The 16783-nt window shown below is 44.6% G+C and overlaps 1 protein-coding gene across 1 annotated transcript in view; it reads left to right on the top strand.

The window, feature by feature from the left end:
* The window catches only part of LOC141052851 (serpin B6-like), an 80211-nt gene extending 64430 nt beyond the window's left edge, over positions 1-15781 (top strand). The window contains exon 8 of the mRNA XM_073550156.1: positions 13487-15781. Within this exon, the coding sequence (XP_073406257.1) occupies positions 13487-13891 (405 nt within the window). The 3' untranslated portion in view covers positions 13892-15781. The remainder of the gene's footprint in view (positions 1-13486) is intronic.
* Positions 15782-16783: the final 1002 nt, after the last annotated feature.

The raw sequence follows: 16783 nt of genomic DNA, 5'->3' as shown, positions 1-16783 counted from the left end.
CACACACGGATAACATATAAGTTCGCTCAAAATTCAGCCATTTGAAGTGAAAGTGGAAAATAATGTAGTACATTCAAAAGGGGCAAGGCGTGTGGCAAGGGGCGGGGAAGTGGACATGATGGTGATGGTGCATGCAGAGGCTGAGGCTGTTGGCAAGCTGAAATTGGGCCACACCAAACACCCACATTTTTGTCGCTCAACTTTCCTGTCCCAATTACTAGGGGAACGCATCTGCACACCACGTATTGAACCCACAGCAGTGTCATAAGTTGTTGGTTGGATAATGCTTCAAGTCGCTTTGCCACCACCACCAGCACCTTGTCTTCCACACGGTCAAGTCTGAGTAGCCATGAGTCTGGACCGTATATTCCTCACCCTGATCCTCCTTCCTCCCACCATGCTGATTGCCAGTAGACAACTGATCCCATACTTGGACACTCCCAAGAGCTGTTCAATTTACGATTTATAGATTCAGGCCTCTCGTACCGTACACTTGAAGTGGGGCAAGATAATATCGCATGTAGTGCTGCCCAAATATTTGAGCAGCCACGGTCACACGAAGGTGACAGTGGAAACATGTCCTATAAGGTGGATGATGATGAGACACAATTGCCAGAAAGTCAGGAGGAGGACCAGAGTATGGAAGTAGAAGACGAGATGGTGGATGATATTATTATTAGTCATTTTTATAGCGCCATTTATTCCATGGCGCTTTACATGTGAAAAAGGGGCAGACATAGACAAGTACACTAAACATGACCAATACAAGGCACTCGCAAGTACAGAAGGAGAGAGGACCCTTCCTGTGAGGGCTCCCAGTCTACAGCGGATGGGTGTGGATACACTAGGAGAGGGTAGAGCTGGTTATGCGAATCAGGAGACTGAGAATCACTGCAGGTTGTAGGCTTGTCGGAAGAGGTTGTTCTTCAGGTTCGTTTTTTAAGTCTCCATGGTAGGCATTAGTCTGATGTGTTGGGGTAGAGAGTTACAGAGTATGGGTGAAGAACGGGTGAAGTCTTGTATGCGGTTGTGGGAAGAAGAGATAAGAGGGGAGTAAAGAAGATGTTGAAAGGATCGAAGATTGCATGTAGGCAAGTCCAGGGAGACTATGTCACAGATTTATGGAGGAGACAGGTTGTGGATGGCTTTGTATGTCATATTTTTAGGGTTTATAGAAGAGAGGCTGGGGAATAACATGGAGACAGGTGGATTAGTCAGGCAGCATAGTTTAGGATAGATTGGATTGGTGTAAGAGTGCTATAGGGGAGGCCAGAGAGTAGAAGGTTGCAATAGTCGAGGCGGGAGATTATGGGTGCATGCAAAATTGTTTGTGCTGTTTCTTGGTCAAGGAATGCAAGGATCCAGGAAATGTTTTTGAGTTGGAGTCACAGGAGGAGGCAAGGGCTTGGATATGTGGCTTGAAAGAGAGGGCAGAGTCGAAGATCACACCGAGGCACTGATCATGCGGGACTGGGGAAAGTGATCAGCCATTAACATTGATGGTTAGTTCTGGTGGAGGGGTACAGTGAGATGGTTGAAAGATGATGAATTCTGTTTTGTCCATGTTCACTTTTAGAAAGCGAGCAGAAAATAAGGAGGAAATAGCAGACAGACATTGTGTGATTTTGGTCAGTAAGGAGGTGATGTCAGGTCCAGAGAGGTAGATCTGCGTCTCATCGGCAAAGAGATGATTTTGCAAACCGTGGGATTCTATGAGCTGTCCCAGGCCGAAGGTGGAGATGGAGAAGAGTAGGGGTCCTAGAACTGAGCCTTGGGGAACCCCGAAACATGGGGCAAGGTGAGAAGGTGGTGTGGGAGAGGGAGACTCTGAATGTCCCTGTAACACCAACACGACGGAAGTTGCCAGTGCAACTGTTAGGTGTTCCCGAGTCTGGTGGTTTTTTAAAGACTTTGCTGATAACCTCAAACAGGTCTTTTGCACCACCAGTCATGCCAGCATCAGCAGGGGTAGCGAAAATGCCAGCCTGTCCACCACCAGCATGATCAGGCACATGGCAGCAAAGCACCCGACTTTGTGAGCGGAAAACACTAGGGTCCAGGAACAGTGTCTGTGGGTGATATCACTGTTTCTTCCACTGTCGTGTGTGCAAGCAAATCCCCTGTCCATGATGCATGCGAAGATGCCTCCTGCCCTGCATCTGTTGTTGCACATAAACTCAAATAGCACCATCAACAAGTATGTCCACATCCTTGTCCCCAGTCCTTGGAACGCAAGCGGAAATATCCAGTCAACACCCCAAAGAACATAATAAATGCACACATGTCTCGTCTGCCTGCGCTCAGAATGTTGCCTTTTAGCCTCATGGAGACGGAAGCTTTCTCCAACCTGATTTTGGCATCCATCTAAAAAAAGGACTTTGTCCCCAGCCGCCACTATTTCTCCCTGTGTGCCATCATGGCATTATACAAGCACGTGTCCCACTACATTACCTGGGCCCTTAACCATGCTGTTACTGGGAAAGTTCACCTAACCACAGACACGTGGACTAGTGCCTGTGGGCAGGGACAGTATATCTCGCTGACGACACACTGGAAGCGGGGACTCAGTTGGACATTGCGATGGAACATGCCCTCCCGACGCTGAGGACTGCGGGCCCAACATCAATCATGCTTGCCCCCAGTCTACTGCTCATGCACCTTCTCCTTCTCTTCAGCCTCCTTTTCCGAAATGAACACATCAGTCACAAGCTGGAGGCACTGCAGCACTGCCTCAGCCAAGCGGCAACAGGCTGTGCTGAAGCTAATATGCTTAGGTGACAAACCAAAAAATGCTGAAGAGCTGTGGACAGCTCTGAGAGCAGGCAGATGTGTGGCTGACACTGCTGAACTTACAGCCAGGCATGGTCATGTGTGACAATGGCCGGAACCTGGTGGTGGCTCTGAGGCAAGGTGAGCTCACACACAAACCATGGCTGGCCCATGTGCTTAGCCTTGTTGTTCAGCGGTTTCTCAAAAGTGAAATGAAGCTGCCGGATCTGCTTCTAAAAGTACGCTGCCTTGCGTGCTCATTTTAGAAAGTCAGCTACAGCTTCATCCGCCCTTACCGTGCTTCAGCAGCGTTTGCAGCTTCCGGCTCACAGACTGGTGTGTGATGTGCCCACGGGTTGGAACTCTTCACTGCACATGTGGGAAAGGATTTGTGAGCAGAAGGGGGCAGTTGTTGACTACCAGAATCAACAAGCCCATCTGTATTAAGTTTAGACTTTACACATAAGATCTCAGGAGTGGACATGGATGTAAGACATATGTACCATCCTCCCAAACTTTAAGGAATCCACCAAGATGGTGAGAGGTGATGACGCCATAATTAACATTACCATCCCACTTTTTGTGTTCTAATAATACTAATAATCGTTATTTATATAGCGCAAACATATTTCCAGTTTAACATTTTCAAACACAACAGTCCTAAGTAACAATAACATTGTTAACAATAATACAATAATTAAATCAAAAGAAAATGACCCTGCTCTTGGGAGCTTGCAATCTACAATGAGGTGGGGGAGATACAAAGTACTGGGGTGTATTTACAATGGTGCATTTACAATGATGGTGCAGAGGTTAGTCAAAAGTCATGGATGGCCTGAGGACGAGGAGGAGAGCATGGTCAGTTGTCCTCTTGGTGAGGACATGGAAGCCTTTCCTATTAGCAGTCTGGCACGCATTGATTGAGTTTATGTTACGCTGCCTTTCCCGTGACCCTCGCGTTCTAGAAATTTTGGCTGACAGCCAGGCAATACTGATTGGTGACACTTCTAGACACACGCCAATTATATGAACTTGATATCTCTTATTTCAGAGGTAGACAGGTGTACAAAAATGTTGCAATACCAGAGGGCCCTTCTTGCGGAATTATTAAAAAAATTCCCAACTCAAAACGCTAACGGCAGAGGTTACACTTCCTTGGACAACCAAGGACTGCAGGCGAGAGAGACACAACTCCAATCCAGCAGAGGCAGTGGAACACTGGCAGTTAAGGAAGAGTTTTCTCAGACCCTCCCATTGCCCTGAAGCATGGGGTACTCTCATAGGGAGTGCAAAGTTTTGGAAGATGCTGAGTACCTTGCTGACCGCACCAACATCCTCTGTAATTCCTCTGTGCCTTATAATTATTGTTTATCCAAGCTGGACACATGGCATGAACTGGCTCTCTACTGCGCACGTGCCCTGCACGCATGGTCACAGAGATCACGGCGCCTCGCTCTCTAGCGGTCACTGGGCACACGGTGCCTCGCTCTCTGGCAGTACTGCTTGTAGTGGCTGGAGCCGATGGGAACAATCCTTCACGGCGTCACTGCTCTAAGGATGGAGCACGCTGCTCAGCCTACTACATGCTGCTTGTCCCCACCAAAAAACTCTGCTGTCATGCCCGCTTTCTCTTAGGCTCGCCCCCTGCCTCTAGGTTACTGGGTTTTCTGCTGCAGTCCGTTGCAGCGCCACCCCCCTTGTTGCTCACTTGCTGAGAGCGGGGGACTCACTCCTGCTTTGCATTTTTTACCATCAGCTTCCAGCCAGGTTCCCTATCTAAACATGCCCCCTCTTCCTGGGTAATGGGGCCTGTCCGTTCCCCTATTCCTTCCCCCCAGGAAACAGGGGATGCAGTTTTGACAGTTACGGATCTGATGCAGCACAGGTACCCGGAGCCCTGTCTTCCTGAGTCCATACATATCTGTCCAATCAGTTCTTTCATGCAAGCATCATAGAAGGCATGTTCTAATTTTTGTGAGCAAATTGTACATTACATCCAGAACAGTTTCACTTTGAAGGACATTGCGGCTCACATCAATCCACAAGATACTAGTCTCATACTTCAAAATTTTGGTGGTAAAATTAGTGCCACACAGATAGGTTGTGTATGTTCTGGGGTGTGTATGTTCTGACTTCTGTAACATCATTTGGGTGATAATTATTCATACCTATTTGCTTCATAATATATTCACCATCTTCTTCAAGGCTTCGGAATATGTTGTAAAAGTGAAAGCAAGTTGGTGAAGTGTGTGGTAACTCATTGGTGAAAGTAATTGTAATCTTTACTATTTCTACATTGCGTGTGCAGCTAACCATCTCATTGATCTTACTTAGTTTCTTTGTCAAGAAAAGAACAGCTCCATCAAAACCACATGCTTTGCCTATTAATTCATCATGCTGGTAGAGGTGAGATTAGGGATCTGGATAACATCTGTGGACTGTAGTCAACATGGCACTGTGACAAGACCCACTGGGGTCCAGCTATCAATTTGACATAGTTTGTGCACAGCTGAATAGAGTTGCGAGTAAAGCCAGATTTTGATTCACTAACATGTTGGATGGATTGTCTCGTGGAAACACCCATATCATAGAAGTCACATCTTCAACCACCACGCTCTCCAATTGACACATCTTGATGGATCGTGATGGATTCTCATAATCCGGCCCAGGAACATTAGGCTACGGTAGTTGCGAGTCCTGGCCCCATGTTCTTCCACGTGTTCTTGCTCTTCCAGTCATGATTTAATCTAGAAGATTTCGCCTTCATAATCCAGAGACAGAGTACAACACCACCCAAGGGTTCACCCTCTGCTCCTCAGACTTTCTATCTGCACAGTAACTGCCTCTAGGCAAAGATGATGATGGTGGTAGTATTTGGTGCATTTAAGACACAGTCATGAAGCAGCCAAAACAAATTGAAACAGAAGTATTTTTACAGAGATACTAAACTGTTCAATATGTGACCTGTATTTTTGTTTTTGACAGCAAAAGTGTTTAGAACTTGGGTAAGACAGCAAAAAAGTTGAATGGAGCCCTCATATGCCACATTTTGTAGACCACAGATACATGAGGCGTGTCACGGAGATACCACACTGTAAAATATGTGGCTTGTATTTATATTTTTGACAGAAAAATAGGGTAACACACAGTAAAAAAATGTTTCATGGAGGCCTGAAATGCCACAATTTGTAGCCCAGATAGATCAGGTGTCTGACGGACATACCACACTGTTCAATATGTGGCCTGTATAGTTGTCTTTTTACAGAAAAATACTGTATAGAATTATGGTAAGACACAGCCAAAAAAGGAGAATGTAGGCCTGAAATGCCACAATTTGTAGGACACAGATAGATCAGGCGTCTGACGGAGATAGCACACTGTTAAATATGTTTCCTGGATTTTTTTGGGGGGCCATCAAAATTGTGTCAATAAGTAGGCTATGACACTACAAAAAATTCTTTTGAGGACTAAAATTGTAAAATATTTAGCGCAATGATATGCGATGCGTGTGGCGGAAAAAACAGTGTTAAATATATGAACTGTAGCTAAATAATTTTTTTGGCAGATAAAAAATAATATTTAGCTGCCAAAAAAATATTTATCAGTGGTTGTGTGTGAGCAGGTTGCGGGATGCAGTGACAGACAGAAGGCAGAGCAAGAGTTAAAAACTTTACTTAATAGGGAATACTCCATGCAGGGAAGCAAATGGTTAAAACAGTTCAAAGGATATACAATATGCAGAGTTAAAAAACAGCAGAAAGGGTATCACAGTTCTTATTGGGTCACATCCTGTCAGACGTTCCCCAGGATGGGATGAATCATGGAGCAGGAGATGATGTCCACAACGGCCGGCATAGTACTTGTCCGGTGGGGGTCCTGAAGATAATGTGGATCCGCCTTCTGGCAGCATTGGTCAGTCTCTGGTACCTTCCACTGCCCCTAGTCCATATACTGATGCAGCCGGGAGAGTGTGGGCCACCGCGCTGTCTGCACCCACCATGGTCCAGCAGATGTACACTGGGGAATCAGAGCGTGAGTAATGGTCCCGCACACAGTCTCTCTCGGGCGGCACGCGCACGGTATTCACAGGTCCGGATTGTCTGGCTAATCGCTTCATGGTGACCGACAACACAACGGCAGGTCTATCCTCACAGTCTCTGCCAGCGACGGAGGCGGCGGTGCTTGGGCGCATGCCTGTGTTGCACAGATGCTCCGGGGCCGGAGCACTCACAGCGCGCTGTCTGTTCCTGACAAATCTGCCTGTTTCCGCGCGCGCTGCAGCTGTACCCCCTTAACTACGCCCCCTGCTTCCACATGAAGGAATTGGTCCATTCCTTTAAGCTTTCCCCCAGACAGCAGAGACAGCCCCGACAGTTCGGGAACCAGCACAGAACAGGTACCCAGGGTACGGTCCTTCTACTTACACTCCCCCTTCTCCTTTAGCTCGACATTCCACGGGCGAGAGTTCTTGCAGTAGACGTTGACATTCCTCCATCTCCTGAATGATCTGCTGCCAAATAAATTCGTCTTGTTCATAATGGTTGGGTTGTCTTCCAACCGTGGTCCGTTCTGTATGACGGAAATAATGTTGAATAGTGGGGAAAGGCACGGAAGTGGAGTCAGGTTGAGCAGGTGAGGACGGAGACGCATCCAGATTTAATGGAGCAGCCCATTCGGGTGCTTCAAGTTCCTGTTCTTCTTCTGGGTCGTCAAGTGGCGGGTCGGAGAATTCTCCCTCATCATCGACAGCTGTGGAGGGGAGCGTTTCAGGAACAATTGGTGTTCTCTCTGTTTGATCAGGGTCCTGTGACAAGCAAGGACACAACATGTTCTGATGAACTACTCGAGTGGGAGCATCTTCTTTCCATTCTGGCTGAACCTTACAGACGGAACCTTCAGACCCAATTCAGCGTTTCACTCAATACGGGGTCTTTTCCCACCGACATTCCAGCTTACCTCGAGGACATTTGTCTTGTACCAGAACATGGCCTTAAGAGCTGTCCCTCGCAGGGGTTACTTCATGATGTTCAAGTTCCCAGAACTTGGTCTGCACAAGTCGATATAGAGTCTGCAGATGGTGGCGATGTTCGCGGACCCATATGGACACCCCATCCGTGGGTAGTCCTCCTCTGGATCCAATTCCAGCTCCGTGATTTCTCTTCCCTTGCGGACGAACAGTAGGGTGTATAGTGTATATCCAGTCAGACTGTGCACCCAATTGTTGTACACCCAGACTATTTCAGCCACGAACTCAGGTCAGCAAATCTTCCGGTCTTCCTCCAAATTTCTCAGCACCTGAATCAGCATCCGATTAAAATGCTTGCAGGCCGCATTCCCTTGAGGTGGTGCAACTCTTCCATAACCCGTCCTTGAAAACAGGTGCCTTGGTCAGAGTGAATCCTCTTTGGGCAACAGTACACTCGGAAGAAGTCCCTGCAAATGGCCTGTGCTCCAACTCAGCAGTCTGATCCCAGGTTTGGGTTACCACTGCGAATTTGGTGAAGTGATCGGTCATTACAGAGAGTGATAATATCCAAGGTGAGCTGGGCCTATAGTCCGGTAGTCAATCATCAACACCTCAAAGGGAGCAGAAGTCACAATGGTTTGCGTATGGGCCCTCTTTTCTGGGGGCTTCGCCAACTCACAGTTTCTGCATTGCCGACAAGCTTCATTCACTGCAGCTTTCAGATGATGGTAGACCTACTTCTGCAACCACTTGAATGTCTTTTCTGGACCAAAGTGGGCTCCTCTCTCGTGAGCTTCGGTGGCCACCTCCTGGAGCAACTTTCCCGGGAGCACCACTTGCCAGGTGATCCCCATCTCCCTTGCTAACTGCACCTTCCCATACAGCAGGCAATCTTCCAACTGGAGCCTCTCCCACTGTTGAAGGATTTGTAGGGCTCCCGGAGACAGTGTGTCTCGCTCTTTTTGGTTGGGAAGTTGCTTCAAGGACACCCATTACCTCATCTGAGCGAGTTACCAATCTTTCTGTTGAAGTCGTACCCAGTCATCATGGGGTCGCACCAGCGTGTGTCCCCTGGACATCTTCCCCGATCTGTCCCTGTGTTGCCGCCATAGTCCTGGCGGAGTTGCAAAACTCAGGGATTTCTTCACCCTCTAGCTCTTCATCTCGGTTAGGTCCAGGTCGTTCGTGATTTACTCTGGATAAAGCGTTAGCATGGGTGTTCTCTGCTCCTCTCCGAGGCAATCTTGTACCGGTATTTGGCCATACGAGCCATCCATCTCAGAGCCAGCTATCATGGAGCAATCTGGACTTCGACTCCTTCAAGAGGGGTACAGGCTTGGATGGGCAACGAGAGCACAGTCTGACCTGGTAGTAAGATGAGGTTGGTGGAGGCCAGAAAGATCACCTTGCCCGATGCTTTTCCTCCACTTGGTGTTTCTTGAGCAACTTGTATCAACTGTTGGAACACTTTTCTCTGGGGGGGTGCGAGGGCTCCATCGATTCAGAAACACATCAGTTGACTCGCTGACCAGGAGGTTCTCCAGTTCCCTCAGTTCGTTCATTCCTAAAGTCACAGTGGGGTCGGTAACGGAGTCCCCAGCAATCAACACGACTCCTTTTCAGTCCACATCCTTGCCACCCACGGTGATTTGCATCGAGACCACACCTGTGACCGGGATGGGCAACTGATTGGCTGCTGGCAATCTGATCGCGGGACCCCATTTAGGCCACATCATCTCGGAAAAATGATATCTGAAGTAAGCCTAAGGCATAGTAGTTACTTGAGAACCGGTATCAACTAAGCAGCAGCCCATCCATTTCGGCCCAAACAAGAGGACTTGAAGAAACTAAACTTGTGGGACTTCTCTCTCCTTGGCTGCTCAGGCTCCGGGCGGCGTCCCCCAGCCACAGCACCCACTAGTTTATCGGCCGGCGATGGAGGGGCCTTCCCCGACGTGCACATCCTCGAGCAAAATGTCCAGCATCTCCACAATTGAAACAGGTCGGCAGCCCCTCTATGCAAGGTGGTTTCGGCCCCCGATGAGGCTCGGGGCCAAGTTATAACCCCGGAGGGGTCCAGGAGTGCTGAAGGTTTCCTCTACAGGTCAGTCCATTACTCTCGCAGGTCATGGATTTCCATTCAAGTTCTCTCACCCAGCCTGGTTCAGTTGCCAACGGGACGGATACCCCTGCCAGGACTGTCACCCTCTGCTCTTGCTTGCGCTTCGGCCCCTACTTCTAAAAAGGACATGCGCGGATTAACCCGCAAGCGCTCCTGCAAGGCTTGTTTAAGCAGTGCATCTGTAAAGCCTGCTACTAGGTGAACTCTCAGAACTTTGTCAGGGGGTCCTACGTCATCTCGCTTAGCAATCGCAGTGCGGATTTCCTGCAGCGCATTCATGTACTGAGTCACGGATTCCCCCTCACTTTCCTAAAGGAAAACTACAATTTCGCTGATTCAATTTTTTTCTCTTTACCGCTTTCACCACAAGGGTACGTTAATTCTATATTTTCATAGACTGCTTTGCTTTACCAAATTGTTTTTTATTACTTTCAAAGGAGGAAAAGGATGTTAATTGAAATTTATTAGGGCACTTGAACCTGAGATCATCTGATCACTTGTTCCATAAACTGAAATACTATGGTATTGCAACACATAGAGGAACGCACAGTGAACCATAGAAATCAGACAGCAGCGAGGCTTTGCAGGTGTACCAAAATGGCAGCCATGGCGTTCTTCAGCAAGCCGCTAGGCTTTCATGGCAACTCAGCGGCATCCTGCAACTTCGCTGGAAGTAGCTTTATGGGCAAAACTGTACGTCCTAAATGCTGCTTTTAGAGATTAACTGCGGATTGTAAGAGGTTAGCTTAGCTCCAATTGATGCTGTTGCAGTCAGTCAGATACTGGGTTGGTAGGTCTTCAGCTCTTGAGCTCACGGCATACATAGGCCCCTACCATTGGACGTAATAGTACATCCTCTGTCGAGAAGATGTTAAAACAAAATAATCTTATCTTGACAACTATTCTAAATGAGTATTATTTTTATTTATTATTCTTACAGCACCATTAGAATTCGCGAGAAGTCTTGGAGGAGACTGGGAGAGGAACGCATGAATGTGGAGGAAAGAGGGTGAATCTTGGTGAAATCCACTGGCCCACCACCAAAAATCTATGGCCGAGTGCTCTTATTTAAAGTGAACCTGTCAGCGGGATTGTGCTTAGTAAACTACAAACACTGTCAGGTTGGCACATTATACTGATAAAATTATACCTGGGGTGAATGAATCCGTCTTGTGGTTGTTGTTTAATCTGTATTTGTAGTTTTCAGTTAATGAGATTCTCGTGCTTTGGGGCTGGCTGTGGGGGGGTCTTCATGTGATTTTCTGCTTACACATTCATCTCTATGACTTATGACAGGTCACTGATCCCTCAGAGACCTGACTCCAATTTTACACACTATATTGTTTTCTTGTGAAAAAAACTAAAATTTTCTTAATCAAAATGGCACGGACGGCCGCGCCTGCGCAGTTGCATCACTCGGAACGCGAGAGATGCTACTGCGCAGGTGCCACCGCCATTTTGTTAGAGAAAAAAATTGGGGGGCTCCATCAAAAAAACAGCACCTGCGCAGTAGCATCTATCGGATCACAGATAGATGCTACTAAGCAGGCGCAATTTTGATGAAGCCAATTTTTTTTTCTCTAGCAAAATGGTGCCGGCGCCTACGTAATAGCATCTATTGCGTTCTGAATGCAACTGTGCAAGTGTGGGCGCGGCGCAATTTTGATTACGATAATTTTTTTTTCAATGAAATTTATATGACATATGGATTTCTATGACATATGGATTTATATAACATATTGTGGCAGGGCTGAGGGTCGTGTAATCGATGGGAGATATGTGTCTCATAATTGGCTTGTCTCCATAATGTAAGGCATAACAAATATTGCTGTATTATTATTGTTTGAAGGACCTGTGGTGAGGTCACAGTCATGTAACCAGGCAGCTGCTGGGTTCGTGGGTGTGACTACACCCTTATAATGTGGCCTGCTCTTGAACCAGGCAGCTGTATGTGAGGGGGTATACACCTCCTGTGTGCGCTGAGGCTCGCGGACTGAGCCTGAAGGAAAGGACATTTTGATGTTATTTTGTCACCTGAACTGCAGGCTGTTTATTTTGGAGACATGCTGTTTGGTTTATGACGTAATAAACCGCATGAACTTCAAGGGAACCTGCCTCCTGACTGTCTCCCGTCGCACCTAAGCGAGTAGAATCCCTACAATATGGATATTATAAATCGTATCATGCTAGAACGAAGGCGCCACCTGCACGATGAATGTAATTTTTTTCTTTTCTTTTCAAACAATAAGATATGCAGTGTGTAAAATAGAAGGCAGGTCACTGAGGGATCAGAGACCGATCATAAGCCATGAGGGTGCATATGTAAGCAGAGCACCACATAAAGTCCTCCGACAGGCTGCCTTGACGCACGAGCATATCATTAACTCAAAACTGAAAATAAAGATTAAACAACAATAATCACAAGATGGATTTCATTAACCAAGGTATCATTTTAATCAGTATTACAAACACCAATCTGACACTGTAGGTTACTGTTTATTAATCTCATAGTCTTTTCTTTAAGGCAAGGTCACTGCAATACTGGGCTCAACATGTTCCACAATGGTATACATCATGTGGAAAAAAAGTGAAGATGACAGAAAATGTGTTTACAATGGTCATTCTTTATTAAATGTAGTTAAAAGATGAAAAAATTAAAAAGACAGGGCAAAAGGCCTACAAAAAAGGGGGCTAAGCTGCGGCAGAAGGGATAAGCAGTAACATGAAAGAATCAATAAACAACCCTATAAGTTAAATGTGAATACAAAAAGGTTCTTGCATACAAATTAGTCCATACAAGAGTCAACATGCCATAGTAGATGACAATAATCTACCATTGTTTGTTCCTACTAAGTTTTGCAAAAAAGAAGCAATATTGCACGTCGCCCATATGACTATTAAAGAACTGGGTATAATATGAGGGGTGATAAAATAGGGTACACCTGGAGCTGCACAAAGTAACAAGTTGTAAATAAAGTGCTTATGCATAGAATGAAAGAATAGTTGTTAGTACCTGATATTAAAGGGTGTACCAGAACAGGTGCAGCGTCCACCGGTGAAAGCAGGTTAAATGCCGCAGGATGTCTACCCCCGCCTGCTTTCACCAGTGGACGCTGCACCTGTTCTTCTGCCGCAGCTTATCCCCCTTTTTTGGAGGCCTTTTGCCCTGTCTTTTTAATTTTTTCATCTTTTAACTACATTTAATAAAGAATAACCATTTTAAACACATTTTCTGTTATCTTCACTTTTTTTTCCACATGATATATATCATTGTGGAACATGTTGAGCACTGTATGTTACTGTGCACAATCCTGCTGACAGGTTCCTTTTAAAGAAGCCACATATAATGTGGTATTACATTGCACGTGTTGTCCGGATTAATAAATAAAATAAAAAAAATAAGATTTAGGTGACAGGGGGGCGTCCAATGCCATTTTACTTACCGGATCCCCACACTCACGCCCAGGGCAGTGGATGCAATGATCAACCTGGAAAACTGCACAAGAAATTTAAGTGCTTGACATTTTATGTTTTATTGGGCTCATCTGTACTTTTTATAAATAGTCTATCAGTTATTATTCTATAAAACCACAAAGATGTTTGATAATTTACTTTTTTTCCATAATTAGCTGGAAAAGGAACTGAGCTACGAGAAGCTGAAAGACTGGAGCAATCCTGCTATGATGGACAAAAGTGAAGTGGAAATCGAGTTCCCGCGTATTCTATTAGAAGAGAGCTATGACTTGAAAACACACCTCACCGAAATGGGACTAGGTGACCTTTTCAATGCAGATAAAGCTGATCTTACTGGGATATCATATAAAGGCAGCCTATATGTAAAAGAGATCTTTCACAAAGCATTTGTGGAAATTAACGAAGAAGGCACAGAGGCCGCAGCAGCTACTGCTGCTGTTATAACGGCCAGAAGGCTCCCAATTGTAGAGAAATTTAATGCAGACCACCCATTTATGTTCTTCATAAGACATAATCAGACACAAACCATACTTTTTCTTGGAAAATATTCCTCCCCATAAAATATTTCAAAAGGATGACAACTGAATTATATTAAAACATATTCCTATCAAGATAGTTTAATTCGCTATACAAATATAAGTAAAAATAAGAAATTACAGCAGTTTTCTAGTTGTTTGCATGTATCACTATTTTGTATATTCTTTCACTTTATTTTTTTTTCATTTCTACTAAAAACCATTGTTTACTGAGGTTTTCTATCATTACATTTTTTTTTGCTTTGTGTAAAAGTAACAAAATGAGCCTCTTACCCCACACTCCAACTTGAACATCAATTTGCACCATCTCTCCTATTACTTCAGAATATGTTTACATAGGGTTTTTCCATCATTATTTTCTGAATAAAAATTTATGAAAAAAAGAGGACTTAAGTGTGAACTATACTTTTTAAAAAACCTTTTCAGAAATCAATAGTACAGGTGATTATTAGAAACTTTATAATATCTTATCAGAGAAATCTGCTTCTTTCTCCACTTACAAGCCACTTGATCCCCTCTCTCCCCACCCACCCCAAATGTCCTAAATTTATCATCCAGTTTGAGAAAAACAGCACAAATCAAGATAAACACTGGTACATTATACTCTGTAGATAGTGGAGGATGAGTGAGGCTAGAGGCAGAAGGAGACAGAAAGATTGTGCTGAGCTTTCTAACAAAAGAGCTGGATTCACATTTACACAGCTCAATACTGACTGCTGTGTAATTTCCCGTATGCTAATGTTTTGGTTTTGTTAGTACTAAAAAGGGAACACAGGACAATAATCCCTCTCTGTGTTGTGTATATAGTAGAGATCATGGTTGCAAGGTCTCCACCCACTAACTAAATTATGCAGAGGGGAAACCTGGTGAAAATGCAGGATATCCCTCATATAATGGCTAGAAACAAGAGTAGTGTTTTCTAAAAAGTTACTTGAAAGAACAGCTATAAAAAAAAAGTCTTATTTTGTGTAAGGGACATCTTTTTCAGCAGTTCTTAAAATTGAAGCATCTTTTCAGGGAGAAATACCGCAAATATTGGCATATTGCTTCTTTTTATGGTGTAGAAAAAACAGCATATGCACGAAATGTTGGCCCTTTGAAATCAGAAAAAAATCTCATTTTCCCGAAAATTTGAACAAGTTTAGCAAAATCCACTTAAAATCCAAATGTCAAAACACTCAAATGTGAGAATAGCAAAAAAAAAAAAAAAAAAAGTACCGTAAGCAGATTCCTGCATAAGATACTGGGATATCTCAGAATCAACACAGATGAGGCTAGTATAACTTTAGAGATGAATATGGTGCTAGAATTTCACACAAAGCTACATTTACGGGTCTAAGGGCATGTGCACACATTTAGTATTTGTTGCAATGAAAAAAAATAGCAACTTATGCATGAGAATTCAGAAATGTCATTTACTTTGTTGGAAGAATAAAATGCCTATTTCAAGGCAAAAATGCAACTTGTGCACATATCCTTAGTTATCCGTTTAAAGGTATGTACAACATTACAGGAGTTCTTGACACAGCTGACCACTTGTACTAATCCATTTAATCTTTAGTGCTCATGTCCTATGCATAAACACCTCTACTTATATTTCCAAAAGGCTTTCTTATATAGGCTAGACTTGTGTAATTTCATATCATGATATTGGAATTTTGTTTCATCATTTGCTACTTCTAGATTATTTTTTTTCTCCTTAATGTAACTGCTGTAAGAATGGATGTTGATCTTAAATATATTGCTTTTCCAGCAACAATTGAACAATCATTGTTGTTCTTGTGTCCCGCTGTAGCATTTACCGGTTTATTAAAGGGAATCTGTCACCCCTTTTTTCGAATATGAGCTGCCAGCACCGCTGTAATGCTGTAGATAAGCCCCCCCCCCGATGTAACCTGAAAGATAAGAAAAAGGAGTTAGATTATACTCACCCCGGCGTCCGTTCCGGTCCGATGGATGTCACGGTCCGGCGCCTCCCATCTTCTAACGGTGACGTCTTCTTTTCTGCCTGTCGTGGCTCCTGCTCAGGTGCACTACTCTGCCCTGTTGAGGGGAGAGCAGAGTCCTGCAGTGCGCAGGCACTGGGAGAGGTCTGGCGCCTGCGCACTGCAGTATTCTGCTCCGCCCTCAACAGGGCAGAGCAGTGCGCCGGAGCCATGACAGAAAGGAAAGCGGACGGTATCGTATGAAGATGGGAGGTGCCGGTTCGCAACACCCATCAGACCAAGACCGGACCGCCACCCCCCCCCCCGGTGAGTGTAATCTAACGCTATGTTCACACACCACATAAATGCTGCATTTTTTCTGCTGCCACTTATCTGCATGTTTTCTGCAGGTGTCTGCACCAACCATGCAATAAATTGTAAGGCATTTTTGTTGCATTTTTATGCTTTTTCCCCTTTCATATGTTTTTTTGTGCAAATTTTTAAATTTTTTTCATAGTACACTGAATCTTTGATTCTGCGCTTAAAGTTACAACTGCAACTTTTAACTGCAATTTTTTCAGGTTTCACATAAGAGCATATAGAGCAAAAATGCACCAAGACCGCACCGACAAGTTTTCAGGAAATCACATCCACTTTGCTTAGACATTTGGACCATGTCCATACTTAGAGTAAATGCTGCATTTTTTTGCTCAGTAAATATGCTGTGTTTATCTGTCCAAGCAAAATGGATGTGATTTCATGAAAACGTCTGCCCACGATGTGTCCAAAGACTCTGTTGAAGGGTGCTTGTTTTCTCTATAGACTTCTTCATGTGAAAATAAAAAAAAAAAAAGTTGAATTCTAGGTGCAGAATCAAAGTTTTTTAATATTATTAAAAATGCTGCCTCAAATCTGGACTAAAAATGCATCACAGAAAGGGGAAAATGCATAGAAATTGCATAAAAAGCAATAATTGGAGAGGATTGTTATT

Source organism: Dendrobates tinctorius, unplaced genomic scaffold, assembly GCF_039654945.1.
Source record: "Dendrobates tinctorius isolate UK_male_01 unplaced genomic scaffold, ASM3965494v1 ptg000163l, whole genome shotgun sequence".
NCBI classification, from domain to species: Eukaryota; Metazoa; Chordata; class Amphibia; order Anura; family Dendrobatidae; genus Dendrobates; species Dendrobates tinctorius.
The sequence above is the reverse complement of the archived record's forward strand: the minus strand, read 5'-3'. Positions and strand labels throughout refer to the sequence as shown.